Source organism: Oncorhynchus mykiss, chromosome 9, assembly GCF_013265735.2.
Source record: "Oncorhynchus mykiss isolate Arlee chromosome 9, USDA_OmykA_1.1, whole genome shotgun sequence".
Classification (NCBI taxonomy): Eukaryota; Metazoa; Chordata; class Actinopteri; order Salmoniformes; family Salmonidae; genus Oncorhynchus; species Oncorhynchus mykiss.
In genome coordinates this window covers 13,179,587-13,200,079 of record NC_048573.1, presented here as the reverse complement: position 1 = coordinate 13,200,079, position 20,493 = coordinate 13,179,587, and the positions used below count along the sequence as shown (strand labels likewise).

General features: G+C 45.1%; 1 protein-coding gene across 2 annotated transcripts; it reads right to left on the bottom strand.

Moving 5' to 3' along the window:
- Nucleotides 1-978: 978 nt before the first annotated feature.
- Nucleotides 979-20,169, bottom strand: LOC110531513 (FACT complex subunit SPT16). 2 transcript variants are annotated; one of them, XM_036989166.1, is made up of 26 exons: nucleotides 20,109-20,169; nucleotides 19,708-19,876; nucleotides 18,706-18,798; nucleotides 17,432-17,602; nucleotides 17,064-17,216; nucleotides 16,690-16,836; nucleotides 16,295-16,446; nucleotides 12,203-12,375; nucleotides 11,999-12,089; nucleotides 10,442-10,515; nucleotides 10,185-10,297; nucleotides 9,699-9,764; nucleotides 9,393-9,491; nucleotides 9,145-9,260; nucleotides 8,605-8,758; nucleotides 8,361-8,488; nucleotides 7,936-8,198; nucleotides 5,831-5,949; nucleotides 5,495-5,548; nucleotides 5,218-5,402; nucleotides 4,827-4,902; nucleotides 3,877-4,046; nucleotides 2,456-2,585; nucleotides 2,231-2,360; nucleotides 2,075-2,149; nucleotides 979-1,813 (listed from the first exon to the last, which is right to left on the bottom strand). In XM_036989166.1, the coding sequence occupies exons 2-26, from the start codon at nucleotides 19,771-19,773 to the stop codon at nucleotides 1,707-1,709; spliced, it is 3,105 nt and encodes a 1,034-aa protein (XP_036845061.1). In that variant the 5' UTR covers nucleotides 19,774-19,876; nucleotides 20,109-20,169; the 3' UTR covers nucleotides 979-1,706. The 2 variants fall into 2 exon arrangements, with proteins under 2 accessions (XP_036845061.1, XP_036845060.1); XM_036989165.1 differs by having other exon boundaries at nucleotides 19,708-20,156.
- Between the last annotated feature and the right edge of the window lie 324 nt (nucleotides 20,170-20,493).

The following is a 20,493-nucleotide window of genomic DNA, read 5'->3' as shown; positions in this document are numbered from 1 at the left end:
CCAACTGTAAAGTTTGATGGAGAAATACGTTTGGGGCTGTTTTTCATGGTTCAGGCTAAGCCCCTTAATTCCATTAAAGGGACATCTTAACACTACAGCATACAATGACATTCTATACGATTCTGTGCTTTCAACTTTGTGGCAACAGTTTGGGGAAGGCCCTTTCGTTTCAGCATGACAATTACCCCCGTGCGCAAAGCGGGATCCATACAGAAATGGTTTGTCGAGATCGGTGTGAAAGAACTTGACTGGCCTGCACAGAGCCCTGACCTCAACTCCATCGAACACCTTAGAGATTAATTGAAACGCCGATTGCGAGCCAGACCTAATTACCCTGACCTTTCTAATGCTCGTGGCTGAATGGAAGCAAGTCCCCTCAGCAACGGTCCAACATCTAGTGGAACACCTTCCCAGAAGAGTAGAGGCTGTTACAGCAAAGGGGGAACCAAGTCCATATTAATGCCCATGATTTTTTGGAACGAGATGTTCGACTGCCAGGTGTCCACATATTTTTGGTCATGTAGTGTACCTTCAGTTACAGCCAGTTATTTAATCCCCTCTGTCTGTGGAGCTCATTGTGGCCCAAAGACTTAAAGAGGGTTGGCTAAGAATGAAGGAATTCCTTTAGTTTAGATTTGACTTCCTGGTCCCATTGTTAGTTTCCCCTCATACCACCTGACAATTGTTGTTACTTACCTGGTTATTGGCAGAGATGGTAGCCAGACAACACTCTCCTTCCTCCGGTCCTGTGTTTATTTGTTAGTACTTTCAGTTCATTATTTTACGATGTGAAGCACTTTGTTACTTTCAAATCACTATATACAAATTTTGTATGAGAATAATTTAACAGAAGACTGGTCATGCTAGACCAACACAGAAGTGAACACTGTAGCACAGAGAATGGTTAATCAATCTCATAGTTATTAATAGGCAGCATTGACAGTGACACTCAAATGAATGAAAAAGACAAAATAACCACTATTTTTGAATTTTATTACAAAAACATCAGGATTTTTAATTAACAATTCAACAGTCTACCTATCCAGGATTAACAGAAAGATGGAGGAAAGTGGTGGGGAAATTAGAGACATTGAGGTTCTTGAGCGTCAGTCAGTCTGTACAAACCCCCATAAAAAAGGAATTGGAAAACGGAATTGATATCTGCTCTGCCCCCCCCCACCCCCACCCCCCACACACACACCGCTCTCAACAAATAAACTATGTCCAAGAAGGACAGAACGGTAGAAAGGAGGAATGGAAGATTATTTGTTTAGACTAAATCTTGTAAAAATGCTTAGCAGAAGATACTGTATCATCACTGCTTACTATATTGGTTTAGAAACAATTTAACAGAAAAACAATAGTTTGCAATTAAAACCCTTTCAAAACACACACACACACACACACACACCTGGCCCTTGGAAACAGAGGAATGAGTTGCCAAAGGAATGGAGGGAGGAATGAACCGTCTACCGTCAGGTACGATATGCCCATTTAATCACGACACTCACGGCCTAATACAAACGCATGGGTGTGCTACTACCTCTATATACACATCGTATAGCGTGTGTGTGTGTGTGTGTGTGTGTGTGAGAGAAAGACAAAGGGAAATGACAGAGCCAAGATGAATTAGAGGAGAGGGGGATTGAATCAACAATGTTTCTGGCAGTGTGTGCGTAGGTGAGACAGTCTAGTGGTGGTGCCATTCAGTGGCGACGTTTCTTCTTGGCGCTGGGAGGCGGGGCTGACGAGCGACCCTTCCGCTTAGCCGACGAGGTCTCCTCCGCGTCCTCATAGTGAGACTCTTTGTCGGCTAGGAGAGGAGGTGCGAGACAGACACTCAATACCAAGACATTTGAAACTGATTTCACATTACAGGAAGAGTGTCAATATCAAAACACACGGGGACAAAGATGTCATAGGTCAGCGAAGAAGTTCCAATTCACATCGGATAACAAAGTAGGATTATTTTCCAGTGTTCCTCTACCATGGAGCAGCAAGCGATGGTACCTCTTGCTTCAGGGATGGTAAGCTAGGTTTCTCCCTCCTTGGGGAGAATGTAGAGTAGACTCACCTTTCCTGGCCTCCTCTTCCAACTCATCCCAGTCTTTACCGCTCTCCTCTTCACTGCCCAGCGACGCACTGTAGTCTGAAATACACACGGCCACACACACTACTAAGTCTCTGTGTGTGTGTGTGTGTGTGTGTGCGTCTCAACATGACTTCTTACCATTACCGGAGTCCTCACTCTCCGAGTCATAATCTTCATCACTGTCTTCCTCCTCTACCTCACTCTCGTCTGCCGAGGGGTTAAATGTCTCGTCTTCCCCCGACTCAGAGTCATCCTCTGCTCCTTCCCCCTGAGACAGATGGAGAGAGAAATACATTTGTCCAACATTTTCATTTTAACACGGTTTTGTATCTTGCAATAACACACACACACACACACACACACCTCGCTCTCCGGGTCTAAGAAAGACCAGCCCCCCTGTTCAAAGAAGCCCTCTGGATCGTCCACTATAGTCTTCATGATCTTAGTCCAGTTCAGAGACTGGACCCCCTCGGTGTACTTGATATCACAGGAACTGGACAGAGAATGACAGAGAGAGAGAGAGCGGGGGACACAGAGGAGAGCGGGGGACACAGAGGAGAGCGGGGGACACAGAGGAGAGCGGGGGACACAGAGGAGAGCGGGGGACACAGAGGAGAGCGGGGGACACAGAGGAGAGCGGGGGACACAGAGGAGAACGAGGGACACAGAGGAGAACGAGACAGGTTTTTAAAGTATTCATTTCTTTTGAGGAGCTACACTTGGTAAAACTCCACTAAAACACAAACTATTTCAAATCTAATTCCTTTCCCCCAAAAACAAATTCACAGTTAAAAAGGAATCCATAAAGTGATTGGTTGATGGCTATATGACATTTAGCAGACACTTAATCCAGAGCGTTTAACAGATGTGCTTACATTTTCGTATTGGTTGCAGATCTGAAATCAAACCCACGACTTTAGCGTTGCGAGTGCCACACTACCTACTGATCCAGTCGACTTCAGCCCCTCCTTGATGGGGTCCAGTGAGTTGACAGACCGGCTTATAAGTTGATTGGTTAAGGTATTTATTAGTTAATTGATGTACTTCAGCCCCTCCTTGATGGGGTCCAGTGAGTGGACTGACTAATTGGTTAATCCGTGTTTTCCGTAGATTCATGGAGTAGCCAGCCAAACAGAAGAAAAGTAGCCAGCCAGGGGAGGGGGTATGTCCCCTGAATTTGAGGGGCAGAACAAGGTCCATTTGTGGAGGCCCCTGGTACATTCTAATGCCTTGATTCCATCCAAAATGCACAGCTGATTTATTAAATAGTTTAACAACTTTACCTCCCAGATTGGTAAGAGGAGTTGTGGCATTCAGTAGAAAGACTACAATTAAAATGACTGAAAATGTATGCATTCAGTGCGTTACTTGTTTTGGATATCGTCTAGGCCAAGACCTTCATGATCAGGACTATTTTATAAGGAAGAGAACCTTTAACATTAAACCTGTACTCTTGAAATTAAAAGTAATATTTAGTTTTACTGCAAAATATGAATTGCCACAATGCTTGTTCTTTAAAATGATGTATGTTATTGGATCTGCTGCTGTCGACACCTAGGATAAAGAAACCAATGTCATTTTGTAATTTGGGTGAACTACCACTAAGAGTTTGGCCTGTCAATCACTGTGGGTGGAATTTTCAGATGAGGGGGCAGGATGTTTGTGAGTCAGAGTTGGTAGGGTTTCAGACCTGTCAATCAATCACTGTGGGTGGGACTTTGAGGAAAGGCAGTAGATTAGTAATCTAGTCAGAAAAACTAGTCTGGGTTAATTGATGTACTTACTTGAGCCACTCCTTGATGGGGTCCAGTGAGTTGACGGGCACGGCGTTGATCATGGTGACCTTCTTGCTGTAGTCCTTGTAGACGATGACCACGTCAAAGTTCTTCAGGTGGAACTGAACACGCTCAAAATGAACCAGCTCGACCTCATCCAGAGTCACCACGAACGGAGGCTGGGGAAGGAGAGAGGGAGAGGACAGGGAAGAGGACGGGGAAGGAGAGAGGGAAGAGGACGGGGAAGGAGAGAGGGAGAGGACGGGGAAGGAGAGAGGGAGAGGACGGGGAAGGAGAGAGGGAGAGGACGGGGAAGGAGAGAGGGAGAGGACGGGGAAGGAGAGAGGGAGAGGACGGGGAAGGAGAGAGGGAGAGGACGGGGTAGGAGAGAGGGAGAGGACGAGGAAGGATGGAATGAAAACAGACTGCTGAGAGCATGTCCCTTTTAACCCCTTGAGGATTTTATTATTAGATCTGTATTCAAATACCTGCCTCAAGGCCTAACTTGGTTTAAAACACATGGGAGTAAGCAAGCAGTGCTGCTGGCTATATCAGGGAAGGTGTTGTACTACTACTACTAAACACCAGCGGCAGGAGCAGGAGCAGTACTAGCAGCAGGAGCAGTACTAGCAGCAGGAGCAGTACTAGCAGCAGTAACAGTACTAGCAGCAGGAGCAGTACTAGCAGCAGGAGCAGTACTAGCAGCAGGAGCAGTACTAGCAGCAGGAGCAGTACTAGCAGCAGTAACAGTACTAGCGGCAGGAGCGGTAACAGTACTAGCGGCAGGAGCGGTAACAGTACTAGCGGCAAGAGCGGTAACAGTACTAGCGGCAGGAGCGGTAACAGTACTAGCGGCAGGAGCGGTAACAGTACTAGCGGCAGGAGCGGTAACAGTACTAGCGGCAGGAGCGGTAACAGTACTAGCAGCAGGAGCAGTAACAGTACTAGCAGGCACTCACCCACTCAGTTGTGTTACACAGGGAACTGGAGGTGGGCTGCAGCAGACAGGTACTCCTGTAGGGGGCGCCCTGGAACCTGAACACAAACAGTAACTAACTTCAACAGTTTCATACAGTTCATTACTTGAACACCCAACTCTGTGCTGAAAGACAAGAGCCACCCATCATATGATGCTAAACTCAGCCATCGCTCAGATACACATTAAAACATGAAATGTCCTTGGGAATCAATAGAACATCACTCAAAGAGGCACAAAAAGTAGACAAAATTCAAAGTGGGTGAATGTTTCCTTTAAATACTCACTTTCCCAAAATGACTTAACCCTGTCAATATCCCTCCAATCACTTTCCTCCACCCCCCCCCCCCCCCCCCCCCCCCCCCCCCTCATACCCGAGGTCTCGGAAGGGCACTTCGAACTCCAGCTCCTCCTTGGTGAGGGTCTCCACCTTCTCGATGAAGTTCTTGAAGGCAGACTTGAGCTTGTGTCTCATCTCCCTCTCCATTTGCTCGGCGTACAGGTCGTCGCGGTCATGCATGTGCTGGTGCTTGCCCAGGTCTGTGGTGATCTCACCCACCTAAGAGATAAGGTAGGATGAGACAATATGAAGACAATATAATAAGGTAAGATAAAACATAGGATCACAACTTTATTTAATCTCATATTTACCTCTGTGTAGAACTGCACGTCTGTGTGACGCTTCTTACCAAACATGATGGCGTTCTGATGGAGGACGAGGGGTGGGATTAGTCAAAATGGACACACAAACACATATCTAAACTAAATCAAGACCACTCCCAAGTGCCACGGGGGAAAGCATAGACCCAAATACCCACATCTTGATTACCAATGCATAGAAAGTCAGACATCTTGTACTTAGCCTAAGGTCACACACACCTTGAGGTGGAAGTGCAGTCAGACATCTTGTACTTAGCCTAAGGTCACACACACCTTGAGGTGGAAGTGCAGTCAGACATCTTGTACTTAGCCTAAGGTCACACACACCTTGAGGTGGAAGTGCAGTACGATGATCATTTCTCCGTCACATGGCTGGAAGAGGGAGTGTTTAATGTTGTTGTAGAGAATGTCCACTTTGTCCCCACGGACGGACGTGAAACGGAAACCTGGACAGACAGACATGTTATTTACCAGGTTCTGTCCTGGACAGACAGACATGTTATTTACCAGGTTCTGTCCTGGACAGACAGACATGTTATTTACCAGGTTCTGTCCTGGACAGACAGACATGTTGTTTACCAGGTTCTGTCCTGGACAGACAGACAGACATGTTATTTACCAGGTTCTGTCCTGGACAGACAGACAGACAGACATGTTGTTTACCAGGTTCTGTCCTGGACAGACAGACAGACAGACATGTTATTTACCAGGTTCTGTCCTGGACAGACAGACAGACAGACATGTTGTTTACCAGGTTCTGTCCTGGACAGACAGACAGACAGACATGTTGTTTACCAGGTTCTGTCCTGGACAGACAGACAGACAGACATGTTGTTTACCAGGTTCTGTCCTAGACAGACAGACAGACATGGTACTTACCAGGTTCTGTCCTGGACAGACAGACATGTTATTTACCAGGTTCTGTCCTAGACAGACAGACAGACATGGTACTTACCAGGTTCTGTCCTGGACAGACAAGACATGTTATTTACCAGGTTCTGTCCTGGACAGACAAGACATGTTGTTTACCAGGTTCTGTCCTGGACAGACAGACATGTTGTTTACCAGGTTCTGTCCTGGACAGACAGACAGACAGACATGTTGTTTACCAGGTTCTGTCCTGGACAGACAGACATGTTATTTACCAGGTTCTGTCCTAGACAGACAGACAGACATGGTACTTACCAGGTTCTGTCCTGGACAGACAAGACATGTTATTTACCAGGTTCTGTCCTGGACAGACAAGACATGTTATTTACCAGGTTCTGTCCTGGACAGACAGACAGACATGTTATTTACCAGGTTCTGTCCTGGACAGACAGACATGTTATTTACCAGGTTCTGTCCTGGACAGACAAGACATGTTGTTTACCAGGTTCTGTCCTGGACAGACAGACATGTTGTTTACCAGGTTCTGTCCTGGACAGACAGACATGTTATTTACCAGGTTCTGTCCTGGACAGACAGACATGTTATTTACCAGGTTCTGTCCTGGACAGACAGACATGTTATTTACCAGGTTCTGTCCTGGACAGACAGACATGTTATTTACCAGGTTCTGTCCTGGACAGACAGACATGTTATTTACCAGGTTCTGTCCTGGACAGACAGACATGTTATTTACCAGGTTCTGTCCTGGACAGACAGACAGACATGTTGTTTACCAGGTTCTGTCCTGGACAGACAGACAGACATGTTGTTTACCAGGTTCTGTCCTGGACAGACAGACATGTTGTTTACCAGGTTCTGTCCTGGACAGACATGTTGTTTACCAGGTTCTGTCCTGGACAGACAGACAGACATGTTATTTACCAGGTTCTGTCCTGGACAGACATGTTATTTACCAGGTTCTGTCCTGGACAGACAGACATGTTATTTACCAGGTTCTGTCCTGGACAGACAGACATGTTGTTTACCAGGTTCTGTCCTGGACAGACAGACATGTTATTTACCAGGTTCTGTCCTGGACAGACAGACATGTTTACCAGGTTCTGTCCTGGACAGACATGTTGTTTACCAGGTTCTGTCCTGGACAGACACGTTGTTTACCAGGTTCTGTCCTGGACAGACAGACATGTTGTTTACCAGGTTCTGTCCTGGACAGACAGGCATGTTATTTACCAGGTTCGTTGAGGCTGGAGGGACACACTTTTTCCTACTAGACCCCACTTTTTAGAGAAAAATACGTTTACTACGACTGATATGTAGTTGTCTCACCCAGCCATCTTAAGATGGATGCATTACCTGTAAGTCACTCTGGGTAAGAGAGTCAGCTAAATGACAAATGTTGATTGAGAGCACACAGCATTCTTGGTCTTTACAGCAACGCTGTGATCTGCGAAGAACCTCAACCATTCTCTCTTTCCCCTCTGTTCGTTCCTCCATTCCTCTCCTCTTCTCTCAATTCCTTGTTAATGGAACCTTTTCCTCACCGTTGGTATGGGCCTCCAGCGACCCCTGCATCCTCTTCTGGGCGATGTTGGGTCTGATGTAGAGGTCTTTGAGTTTGGGGTTGGAGCGGTTCAGGTTGATGACCAGAGAGTCCTGCTTGACGATGCCCTCCTTCTCCTTCTCCTCAGCCTCCCGGGTCTTATAGCGCTTCTGTACCTCCTTGATGATGCGGAAGGCGTTCTGGAGGTTAGTGGACGGGACTGTTGGGTCGCCAGGCGCCTTGAGGTTCGACGCCCGGTACGTACTGAGGGTGGGGGGGATTTGAGCAACGTCAGACACAGCAGCAGGTGGATAAAGATGGATAAAAACACACACACACACACACTGACTATCAGTCTATCTGCTGGATAGTTGACAACAGTGAAACATGCAGTACATGGGCACTCAGACACACATTTCCTCTCACATTTCTTTGACAAAGGTGGCATCAGGGTTGGGGAAAATGTTGCCCTCGTTGCGTCCCAGAGAGCTGCCGGGAACATAGAAGTTTATCCTCAGGTACGTCCAGTCTCCTTCCACCGACGAACTGATGTTCTACACAGACAGAGGGACACAGAAATGTTTTTTTTTAATCCTCAGATAGGTATAGTCTCAAATTCGGTCAAATTGCGATTCGTGTCTGTCTGTGTGTGTGAGTGTGAGAGGTGTACCTTGATGGTAGCGATATGGAAAGGGGTGGCAATACCGAAGACAGGCATAACAACCGTCTCATATTTCTTGTCGATGAAAATCTTCATGTCTCGAATATCTTTCTCTCGAGGCATCTGAGAGCCGTTCTTGTAGGAGACATTTGACTTTCTGGACCTGGAAAAGAGAAGGAAACACTGCATTTAATCATTTAATTCATTGGTGTCGTCACACATTTTTGGAAAGACGATCTACATAAACATAGGGAGTGAAATCATGAATTATTTAATCATGCAAATGTATGTTCTAGTTGTTTTCTACGAAAGATAATTTAGACCAACATAATACTAGAAATATCTCATTCTTCCTATAAATACTATAAATATCTCGTAATTCTCTCGTTCTTCCACCTCTCCCCAATCATGTAGATTCTACCACCTCTCCCCCTCCGTTCCATTCCACTCCTTCAACTGTTACCAGCCTCCTCTCATTCTGGTCTCCCATATCCCTCCAATTATTATACCATCATCCCTTCTCCTCCTCTTTTCCCCTCGTTCACTCACTTCTGGATCTGTTGCTCTCCTTTCTGTTCTGTCAGACGTCTCTTGGCCTCCTCGTTCACCTGATCGGCCAGCTCCTTCTGGTGAGCCCGCCTCTTCTCCTCTGCCGTCATCTCGTTCTGCCCAAATAAATAACAGTTTCTCACATTCTGACCAATCAAAAAGACAGCGTTTCAGCTCATACACACAAACTGAGATGGTGTAAGTATAGTGAATGTCTCTCAAGCACATACACAGACACACACACCCACCCTAGTCCTGTCCTGGAGTAAAGCTTGTCCACGCGCTCCCTTCCCCAGTAGTTCCTCTGCATCGTCAGCATCTTCCTCATCATCTTCCTCCTCATCGTTCTGTCAAGAAGAAACAAATCGTATTTTTGGGGGGGGCTAAACTGGGTAGTTTGGGTCCTGGATACTGATTGGCCGAAACAGTATTTCAGCCGCGTGTATGTCAGACAATATACCATAGGCCTTGTTGCTTAAATATAAACAGAGGACATAGAGCCCTAACTAAACATTTAAAATAGATATGCACCTTAGATATGACATCTTTCGTACCTTTAGGAAGATTCCGACATTCTTTATCTTCTTCTTGACCGGAGTGAGAACTGTCGCTGGATCATCCTTAAAGATATACATTATACGTGTTTCTTTACTGCCATCACTGAGCAAATATCACAACCCAAATGTGATTGATAGATAACTAAATATGTTTGACAGTCACTTTGTTAAAAAAATAAAATCAAAAAAAAGAGTGAAATATATCCTACTTTGTTGACCTGTATATTCTATAAACAGGGCACATTTCTTCCTTTCCCCCTCATCCTTCATCCCCCGCCCCCCCTCATCCTTCATCCCCCGCCCCCCCTCATCCTTCCACCCCCCGCACCCCCCCCTCATCCTTCCACCCCCCCGCACCCCCTCATCCTTCCACCCCCCACCCCCCCTCATCCTTCCACCCCCCCGCACCCCCTCATCCTTCCACCCCCCACCCCCCCTCAACCTTCCACCCCCCGCCACCCCCTCATCCTTCCTCTCTCCTACCTCATTGATCTGTACGGAGTCTCCTATGAACAGGGCGTATTTCTTCTGCTCCTCCTTCTTCGCCTCCTTATTGACCAGGTCAGCGAACCCCAGGCTGATGCTCAGTACCATGCCTGTAAAACACACAACGATGAGTGATGAGTGTCCGCTCTACACACCCTTTAAAATGGCCTCTGTATGAGACACTCACAAAACACCATGTCTACAAAGTATCCTACTTATAGTCAGTAAGACACTACAGTGACTTGAGTGCTCACCTTTCTTCAGTTTGTACTGGTTCTTACTGTTCAGGACCAGGGAACCCTCTCTGAACTCTATCCCCATGGCAAATCTACAGCAGGGAGAGGGGACGCACAAAATCAACACATGATAAATACTCTATCCTCAATAGGCTTGGGCAGTATACCGTAATATTGGGGTATTTACCAGCCAAATTGGCAGGTGGTTACACAGAGCATTTAGGAGCAGTTTTTATTTTATTTACTTCCCTATACAATACCAAACCCATGTAAAAAAATAAATAAAAAATGTGTCAGCTCTGGAAGAGAAAATATCTAACCTAGTGGAGAAAGCAGGTACTGTGTTCTGTGATTAATCTTCACTATCATTTCTTTCAGAATGAAATGTGGCTGGTAAAATAAGGGTATTCACCAGCTACTGCGGCTGGTGGACCAAAAGTACATGTCCCACCCTGTTTGAAAATAGCCATGGGATGGTATTTTCCAATACTGCTGAATCTATTTCTTTGAAGTTTTTTAAAATACGTTTGTATATCTTTAAGTAAATACCTGCAGTCAAATTTAAACAAATTGCTGCACAAAACTAGAGACGAATAAGGTTTGTGTGTGTATGGAACATTTCTGGGATCTTTTATTTCAGCTCACGAAAAATGGGACCAACACAACATCCTGCGTTTATATTTTTGTTTAGGTGTAGATATGATAACCCGGAAGCCAGCCGGACCAATGTGTCGGAGGAAACACCGTACACCTAGCGATCTGGTCGATTGTGCGCCGCGCCATGGGTCTCCCGGTCGCGACCGGCTGCGACAGAGCCTGGGCTCGAACCCAGAGTCTCTGGTGTCTCTGCGATGCAGTGCCTTAGACCACTGCGCCACCCGGGAGGCCTTGAGTAGCATTTTTGAGTTACTTGTATAAGTGTATTATTAGCTGGGATGTCTGTCCTGCAAATACTTTAGATAAGATAAGAGTTGCAGACTGTATGTACACAAGCTCACAGTAATTTATTGGGTAAACCACCAACATGTCTGCATCACTGTGCCTTTTTCATTTCTATTATTTAACTAGGCAAGTCAGTTACGAACAAATTCTTATTTACAGTGACGGCCTACCCCGGACGATGCTGGGCCAATTGTACGCCGCCTTATGGGACTCCCAATGACGTCCGGATGTGATGCAGCCTGGATTCGAACCAGGTACTGCAGTGACGCCTCTTGGACTGAGATTCAGGGTGACAGGTAGGCCCTACAGCTGACCCCACAGCCCACCCCACAGCCGACCACACAGCCCACAGCCCACCATACAGCCGACCACACAGCCCACAACACAGCCTACAGCCGCTCGTTAGCATTAAGTTATCATTCTCTATGTGATTTTACATGTACTTGTTAGCATAGCTAACCTTCGGATTAAAGAGGATCAGTGGGGTTTGAAAATAGTGTCCTTTGTGTTCATCGCTGGTATTACAGAATATCCCGGAATGGCACAAGGTCGGTACGAAGGTATGACAATCTGGATTACCGCCCAAGCCTACAGGAGGCCATGTGTGTGAGAAGGTAAGAGTATGTGTCCTACCCTAGGTTCTTGGTGAATTTGGCCGCCAGGTCGGGCTTCTCCTTCTTGACGTAGTCCAACACGGCATTGTACACGTCGCAGATCTTTATACCTACAGAGAACAAGGTAAGAGGGAAAGAACTTGAAATAAAGTCTGGTTACGTAAATCATGTGTGCTCTACCCCGTAAAACACAAACACCCTGCATCTCCCTTCCATCCCTCACCGTGTTTGAGCTCTTTGAGTAGTTCCTCTTCCACCTGCAGTAGGAAGCTGTAGTTGTCCTGCATCTCCTGTGGGGGGTCCACCATCAGGGTCCGGACCAGGTTGGAGCAGTACGATTTGTAGCGGATCCCCATGGCACAGGTGATGGCCCCAAAGTGCATGTGGTTCTTATCGCTGAAGAGTTAGAGCAGTGTTATAAAAGGTGTTATAACGTCTTATGAGTCTGCAGTGACAGGTACTGTATGTGTGATACAGAAAGAAGTTGGTCTTTATCATCAAAATGGGTCACATTTTGGATTAACCCGTTAATTAAAAAAGAAAATAGTTTTGCATGTTAAGGTTGAGCACTGAAACTAGGTTCAAGAAATAGACATCACAGTGGGGACGGTCGTTGAAGACGTCGCCATGGAAGTGACACAACGACTAGGTTGAACAACATTTACTTCACCGTACATCGTTGCCATTACACTCAGGACAGGTCCATCAGACTTCCCGCGCAGGCGCACTAACAACAGAGTGATAGCCCCGTAATAACAGAAATATAGGCATCCTTAAAACATGAACTTAACAATCTCCCACTTTTCTTTAGACAAATAAAACAAAATATTGAAAATGTCCCCAGTATTGTTTAAGTTCCCCATTACAAATGGGTTGAGTGACAAGGTTTTTATTTGTATTACTCAAGTTGCCACTTTCCATTACTTTAGGAACACAAGACCGGATGCTCCCTTTTAGTCTGACAGTCAGCAGGCTGTTGCTTTGTGGTCGACCAGGAAAACAGCTTTGAGGTGTGGAATCACAGTTGTAGCAAAGGTCTGTGAGCCACGCCCCCAGATGAAGTCATCAACATGACAGGTAGTAGTCCAGTCACATTGCAGTCTTGATCAAGCCAATAGAAGACTGCGGGATCCACTTGACATGTTTCCACCTGTACTCAGCATTGCCGCCTTCACTTTGTTGTACCAGTTGATAGATGCACCTGCCAGGCCATATCCACACTTTTTTTGTTTCCAGTGTTCCTTCGCTCTTAGCTTCAGGCGGAGGTCAGATGTCTGTCCCTTGACAGCTCCGTTTCCTGCAAAAATGCAGATTTGATGTCTATGGAATGAAGTTTCCATTTTTTTCTGGCAGATCACCGTCAGCAGCAATCTGAGTGACTGAGGCACATGTCAGTGAGTCGTTTGGGAGTTCTTTAGCAGCCAGCTCCTCTAAACCTCTAGCAACTAGACATGATTTTGGCACTATTCCGGTTAAGGGTAAACACCCACCTTGTTGAGACATTTTTGTCCAATGTCTTTGACTTCCTCAAAACACTCAATTTTTCCTCCAATTACTGATCTCATATAGTTTAGCCGAGTCAAATGACACATTTTTTGTTTCAAGTACATCATTTTGAATGTCATTCTGTCTCAATTTTCTATTGGATGAAATCATGTGACAAGTGACAGGTCAGCTGGCCCTGTTGTACCAGAAAGTGTAGCTGGTTCAGAGTAGTGCAAGTTGGACCAGTTCTGGTGTTTTCCTTTGGCTTTTCCTGCTCGTCCAATGACTGTTGCTGTGTGTGGAATACCACTTTCGCTGTCCATGTATTTAACAGTTTGTCCAGTTTTCAGACTGGAACAACCACGTTGTCTTAACAAATATGTCGATGAACGTTTTTCCTAATTTGAACACAACAGTATTACCTGTCATGGTTGAAGGTCTCTGCTCCATTTCCTGTTTCAGTGTCCGTATCATTGGATCCGACATCTGGTAGGTTTGTGTCTGTTAATGCATCCTTTTTGTTATTTGCAGTGGGAGGCTGATTCTCAGCAACAGCCCCTACATCTTGTTGATCATTTACTTTCCGCAATCTTGAGTGATGCAACCTGACAATGGTGCCTCCGTGTCTCACAAATATCACCACACCATCTCGGCCAATGACTACTCCCGGTCCTTTCCACTCTTGACAGTAAACTCATTTGTAGTGTACTTTGTTTCCAGTCTCGTATTTCTCATCTGCGGGACATAGCGGTTTACGCAGAGCCCTGTGAATTCTCTGAACACTCTGCTTCAGTGAACGCTTTTCTCACTGCATGTAGTGCTGAAAGGTGCTGTCCCACCCCCATGCACTCACACTGGTCCCTTCTAGTGCTGGTGGCTTGTCAACCAGTACAGAGGGAAGAGTAGGGTTCTGCCCCAACACTAGTTGCTATGGGCTGTAACTATGAACATTGTGCATTGAGTTTTTTGCCATCAAAGTCCAATCTAGGGCTGTTTTCCAGTCACATCCATTGTCTTGCTTCACTTTCAGCATGATCTCTGAGTGTCTGATTAAGTCTCTCCAGAAGTCCATTGCTCCATGGACTGTATGCAACAGTTGCTTTACTTCCATGTTGAATTTCTTTACCATTTCTCTTATTTCATTATTATTGAATTCTCCTCCATTGTCACTGTACAATTTCTGGGGCGGGCCATGCACACTTATCCAGGAGTGAATGAAGTGCTTGACCATTTCACTGGGTTTCTATGTATCCACAAGGCTTCCAGAACTGAAGCGTGTAAAGTGGTGGGTTATGTGACAGTACCACACACTTGGTCCAGGCTCATGTAGTTCTACGGCCACTGTTTCATTGCACTTGGAAGCCAGTGGCAAACCAACAGCTGGTTTGGGCTTAGGTTTGCTGTATTTCTGACATCTCACAACTGTTAACTATCTGCAGTAGAATGGAAATAATCTCATCATTATTCCCTGAACTGTGGAGTCATTTCTGAAGACTGTCAGCTGTAGCATGTCCAAACTGTTTGTGAAGTTAACAATACTTTGTGTTGTGTCCGTCAGAATCAAATTTTTACATGGACTCTGACGTCCGTCTAAAATGTTTACACAATAGTGGGCCGATGTAGTAAGTTCAAGGGTCACTGGTTGTTTAAACATCACTGCCGTGTCATTTTCTATGTCTAGTACAGCCCCTGCCTTCTTGAGGGAAGCTTTGCTTAATAGTAAGGGGATATCTGTAGGGACCACCTCTGTTTCAATGTCTCTTAGTCTGACCAACGTTTACTGGTATCTTAAACTCTTGGTAGAATGGACAATTCTCTCATCTTCAAATGTGAAAGCTCCGTTGCTTGGTGTGCCAATCATATTTTGTACTTCTTTCATATTTCGTTCACTGACATCTCTATCAAGCCATTCTGCGCCACACACTGTCCGTGTCCATGCAGTATCACTCACAGCGGAACCTAAGGATTCAACTATAAAGATCTCAAAAGCAGATTAGTTTGAAAACAGTGTAATGGTACACTGCTCTCTCTCTGTGTTTACATGTTCCTCTGTTAGTTTAACGTGTTCATTTGTATGAGGACAGTCTTTAACCCAATGGTAAGTGCTCTGACAAATAGCATATTTTGATCTCCTTTCATATCTGTCCAGTGGATTTGTGCCGGGCAATGGCGCCCTCGTCTGGTGGTCTTGAGAACGTGACTTGTTGGCACCTTTTCTCTGCTGCTCAGTGTAATATTCCACGTCCCTCACTTGCATTCCATCCGTCTTTCCATCAAAAATCCTTTTTAGTGCCGACTTCAATGACGCAAAGGTCAGCACAGTACAAGCAGTCAAAGCCAACTGTTCCCCCTAACATCCAGACAGGCAGTAGTATCTAGCAACTTGAAAGCTGACGCTGCATCCGGGAGAACCATGTCGTAATTGCGCATTCTATTGTACCTCTGTTCCAAATCAATGATGTAGTCCGTCATCGCAACCCGAAATGTCTCTACACTGTCAACGTTTGAATGTGCCTCGTAGGCACGGTCTTTCTCTTTACACACAGAATCCAGTGCTCTGATCAAAGTTCCCATACCGTCATCATTGCTGTATCTCTTGCTTTTCCCTCCAACATTGCAGTTATTAGCCATCATCTGCTACCAATGTTAACTCAAAATGACAACGACTAGGCTCCAGTTGAACAACGTTTACTTCACATCCGTCGCCATTACACTCAGGTCCATCAACTGAGACTCCTGTGCAGGAGCACTAATAACAGAGTGATAGCACAGTAATAACAGAAATATAGGGATACTTAAAACATGAACATAACAGGAAGCAGCTGTTTACCTGACGACGCTGAACTTGAGGCTGTAGTTGCCCCCACTCTGAATAATGGGGGGGTAACACATCTCGACCGTGGAGGGGTCTGCTCCCCCCAGATACTTCTTCTCCTCGATTGCCTTCTCCACAGACTCAGCCAGCTTACTGTGGCGCACCTTCTGTTAGGGAACAGAGGAGAGAACACATTCAGGAAACAATGCTTTGTTTCTGTCATCTTGGGGACAAAATGAGATGGTTCAAAACTATTTGGACATAGTCTAGATCTTAAATTTGACTGCACCTGTCTGAATGATAACAGTGGCTTTCCAGGATGGCTATATCATATGAATGTGGTTGCTGGGATGTTGCACCCGTCTACAGGCGATGGAGGAGCGGGTAATGAGCGTGACTACAAAGCCTACCTCGTCTGCGTCCACGATCTCCATGACGCGCTCCTTGAAGAACTTGGAGTAGACGTCGCTGGTGACGGCTGCAGCCTTCCTCATCAGAGCCAGTTCCCCATCCTCCTTCACGGCAATGGTGTAGGCCACCACCGCACTGATGTCCACCTGGGGGGAGGTGAGAGAGAGATGGAGGCAGGGAGAGCCCATAAGGATTGTGACCTGTTGCAGACCAATAACTAGCTACATGCGAGTCTCTTTTTAATGCAACACTGCCTCCCGCCACAGACCAGCTACCCACCATTCTGCAAATTGATACCACATGGAAACAATGATATTTTATTATCAACCCATCTCACCCCTTCCTCCCTCCCCACATTCCTCCTTTCGCTCACCTTCTCCAGGCCCTCGGCAGTGATCATGTCGTTCCAGCTCTTCATGTACTCGCCGGGGAACTTGTCCTTGCTGAACACACCCACAGTCTTGCCTTCCCTACTGGCCCTGATCGCCTCCACCATCTTCTCAAAGTTAACCTTGTTGCTCTCGTTCTGAGGGAAGGAGGGGGAGAGGAGTGTTAAAGCGTTATCATTCTGCTCAAATACATTGACATGAGTGCATGCACTCACACACACACTTTCAAACACACGAACGGTCACACCAACTTCTTGTGCCACACACATTAAAGAACTGTCCTGAAATGGGGGAATACACATTGACAGCGAATCAGGGATAGAACATCCCGAGTCTACCAATCAACACTTACCTTTTCCCTGATGAGCAGTGTGATTGGTGGAACCCCGTTGGCGTTCTCATTGCCCTTGGTTACAGCCACCTGTTTAAGGAACTCCACCTTCTTTTTGCTGGCCAGGAAGATGATCTTAGACTCACAGAACACCATGATGGTGTCTGTCAGCTCATAACCAAACAGCCATGTCTGGAGAGGAAGGACAAGAGGGTATATGAATTACTCCATGCAATATGCTTATGCTGGAGTGTAAACTACCAAGGTTTCTTCAGAACAGAAGCCATAACACATACAGTGCATTCTGACCACCTTCCCCCATTTTCCACTTTGTTACATTACAACCTTATTCTAAAATGGATTTAAAAAAAATGTTTAACCCTCAATCAACACAAAGCAAAAAACAGTAAAAAACTGAAATACCTTATGTAAATATTCAGACCCTTTGCTATGACTCGAAATTGAACTCAGGTGCATCCTATTTCTATCAATCATCCTTGAGATGTTTCTACAAGTTGATTGGATGTGATTTGGAAAGGGACACACCTGTCTATATAAAAAGGTCCCAAAGTTGACAGTACATGTCAGAGCAAAAACAAAGCCATGAGGTCAAAGGAATCGTCTGTAGAGCCCCGACACTGGATTGTGTCGAAGCACAGATCTCGGGAAGGGTCCCAAAAATTGTCTGCAGCATTGAAGGTCCCCAAGAACATGCTGGCCTCTATTCTTAAATGGAAGAAGTTTGGAACCACCAAGACTTCCTCGAGCTGGCCGCCCCAGCCAGACTGCGCAATCGGGGGAGAAGGGCCTTGGTGTGGGCGATGACCAAGAACCCGATAGCTGACCGTAAAGACCGTAAAATAGCTGTGCAGCAACGCTCCCCATCCAACCTGATCGAGCTTGAAGATCTGCAGAGAAGAATGGGAGAAACTCCCCAAATACAGGAGTGCCAAGCTTGTAGTGTCATACCCAAGAAGACTTGAGCCTGTAATCGCTGCCAAAGGAACTACAACAAAGTAATGAGAAAAGGGTCTGAATACTTATGTAAATATGTTCGGTTTTTACATTTGCAAAAATTTCTACACCGGTTTTTGCTTTGTCATTATGGGATAGTGTGTAGATTGAGGGGGGAATTTAAAAAATATATTCTTTAGAATAAGACTAATGTAACAAAATGTAGAAAAAGTCAAGGAGTCTGAATACTTTCTGAATGCACTTATACACATGCACACAATTTTCCCTGATGAGCTCAGTCAGGAATAACTCCTGGATAGGGTTAAGTCCATGAGTTTTACCTGCAGGGCAGTGGATTTGGCATACACTATCTCTTCGTCCACCCCGACGGAGACCACCATGGCATCCACTTTGCCAAACTCATCTTCTCCTTTCTAATAGAGAAAAATAGATACTTGTTGATTAACATAGAAATGTTTCACATTGTTCAAGCTAAGTCAACTAGTGAGCAAAAAGGTACAGTTAGCCACAGTCGTGGTCGACACGTTGCTTGTTCTTTTTGAGTGCGGGTGGTAAGTATGAATAAATGGAAAGTTAGCTAACCAGTTAAGAACATGTTAGCTAAAGTTGATAACTATATCTATTGCTTTATCTCAATGAAGATTGAGAGAAAGTTGCTAGTGAACTACTGGTTGGCATTCAAATGCAGATGAGATCAATCGTTGTGCCCTCAAAAGAAAAAAGTGCATGCAACAAATCAGTGCCTGCTTGGCGCGATGTAAAGCTAGTTAGCTACAGTAAGCATGCTAGCTTGAAAATGTCAAACTTTGATGTTAGTTATGTGGACAAGCGGCAACTAGCTAGCAATCTCTGGCAAAACATTCCATGGTACTTTCTGACAACGTATTTTGGTGCAACTTCAGAATGAATTAATATTTTGCTGGACTGGCAACGTGCTAAAGTGGTTGTTCCACAAAGTGCCAGATATGGCTGGTTAAGCTAGTTAACTGTATATTAGCATAGCTAACGTTAACAGCCTGACTTGGTGGATAATATACAATGCATAATAAGTGGCCATGTTGTAACTATCATTTTTAGGATGTGTAATGTCTCCTGAATGTATTCAATCTACAAGTGTTTCATAACTACATGTAAGTCTATATAATCAAATTGATCATTGCGGTTTGCGCTTCTGTAGCTACAAAACCAACCACGGCACTCACTCATGCTGAAAACAAAGTCAAAAAACGCACTTTAAAAACGTGGCTCCCCGCCGTGCCAGCATCCAGATTTTACTAGCTTTTACTAATTTGATATACAAATATTTATATCGTGCTAATTACCTTCCAATTGCCATATAATCGCTTGATTCGACGGTAGTACGCTTCCTTGTCCAAGTTTACCGCCATAGCGAGTATTTTACACCTTCAAACTCCAGCTCCTGGCTTCTCAGAGCAGCACAGGCCGAATGAGCGTGGTTGCTGTTTTCTCGCACTTTCCACGCCTTGAAACCTATATCAAAAGAGATGTTTCTTTCCTTCTCGATATATGCACGGTGGTTACGTTCAGTTCTCCTCAAGATGTGCCTCTATGGTTGATATATTACCTTTTTTTTTGTATATATTTTTTGAAATATATATATACACATTAACATACACCCGTTTTGTTAAAAATCGATACAAATATAAAACGCATAATTTTTCTTCTGATTAAGAATTATGTAACATAATGCCCTGCTAACTACCTGTTTTGTTGCCCACACTGGTGCCAAGCATAAACGACTCGAAATAATGAATACCCTCCCCCCTTCTCTGTTTTCCCCCTCCCTCCCCGTTGTTAGTCTGTCGGGCATGTTGATGTTTGATAGGTCAATTACCACACTCGCCCCTATAATGGCAACCACATTATTTTGATAAAATAGCGACATGTGTTTATAAAATGCTGGTGGACTAATTTATATGCCACACGTGGTTTGCTTATGTTTTTCTCTTGACCCATGCCTTGATTTCTATCTTTATTGAACGTACATGTTTATTTTTATATCAGTGCATAAAATCGTTTGATGGGGGGTTCTATTTGGGATATTTCATGCATATTGTTACCAAAGACAGTACTCGTGTGTTGTTTGT

Excerpts from the sequence above, each read along its gene's own strand:
- LOC110531513 (XM_036989166.1), bottom strand. The coding sequence starts at position 19,773 with ATGGCGGTAAACTTGGACAAGGAAGCGTACTACCGTCGAATCAAGCGA. Across the intron at positions 17,603-18,705 it reads CCAAATCCACTGCCCTGCAG|ACATGGCTGTTTGGTTATGA; the intron begins GTAAAACTCATG and ends CTTCCTCTCCAG. Across the intron at positions 4,903-5,217 it reads GTGCCCTTCCGAGACCTCGG|GTTCCAGGGCGCCCCCTACA; the intron begins GTATGAGGGGGG and ends GTTTGTGTTCAG.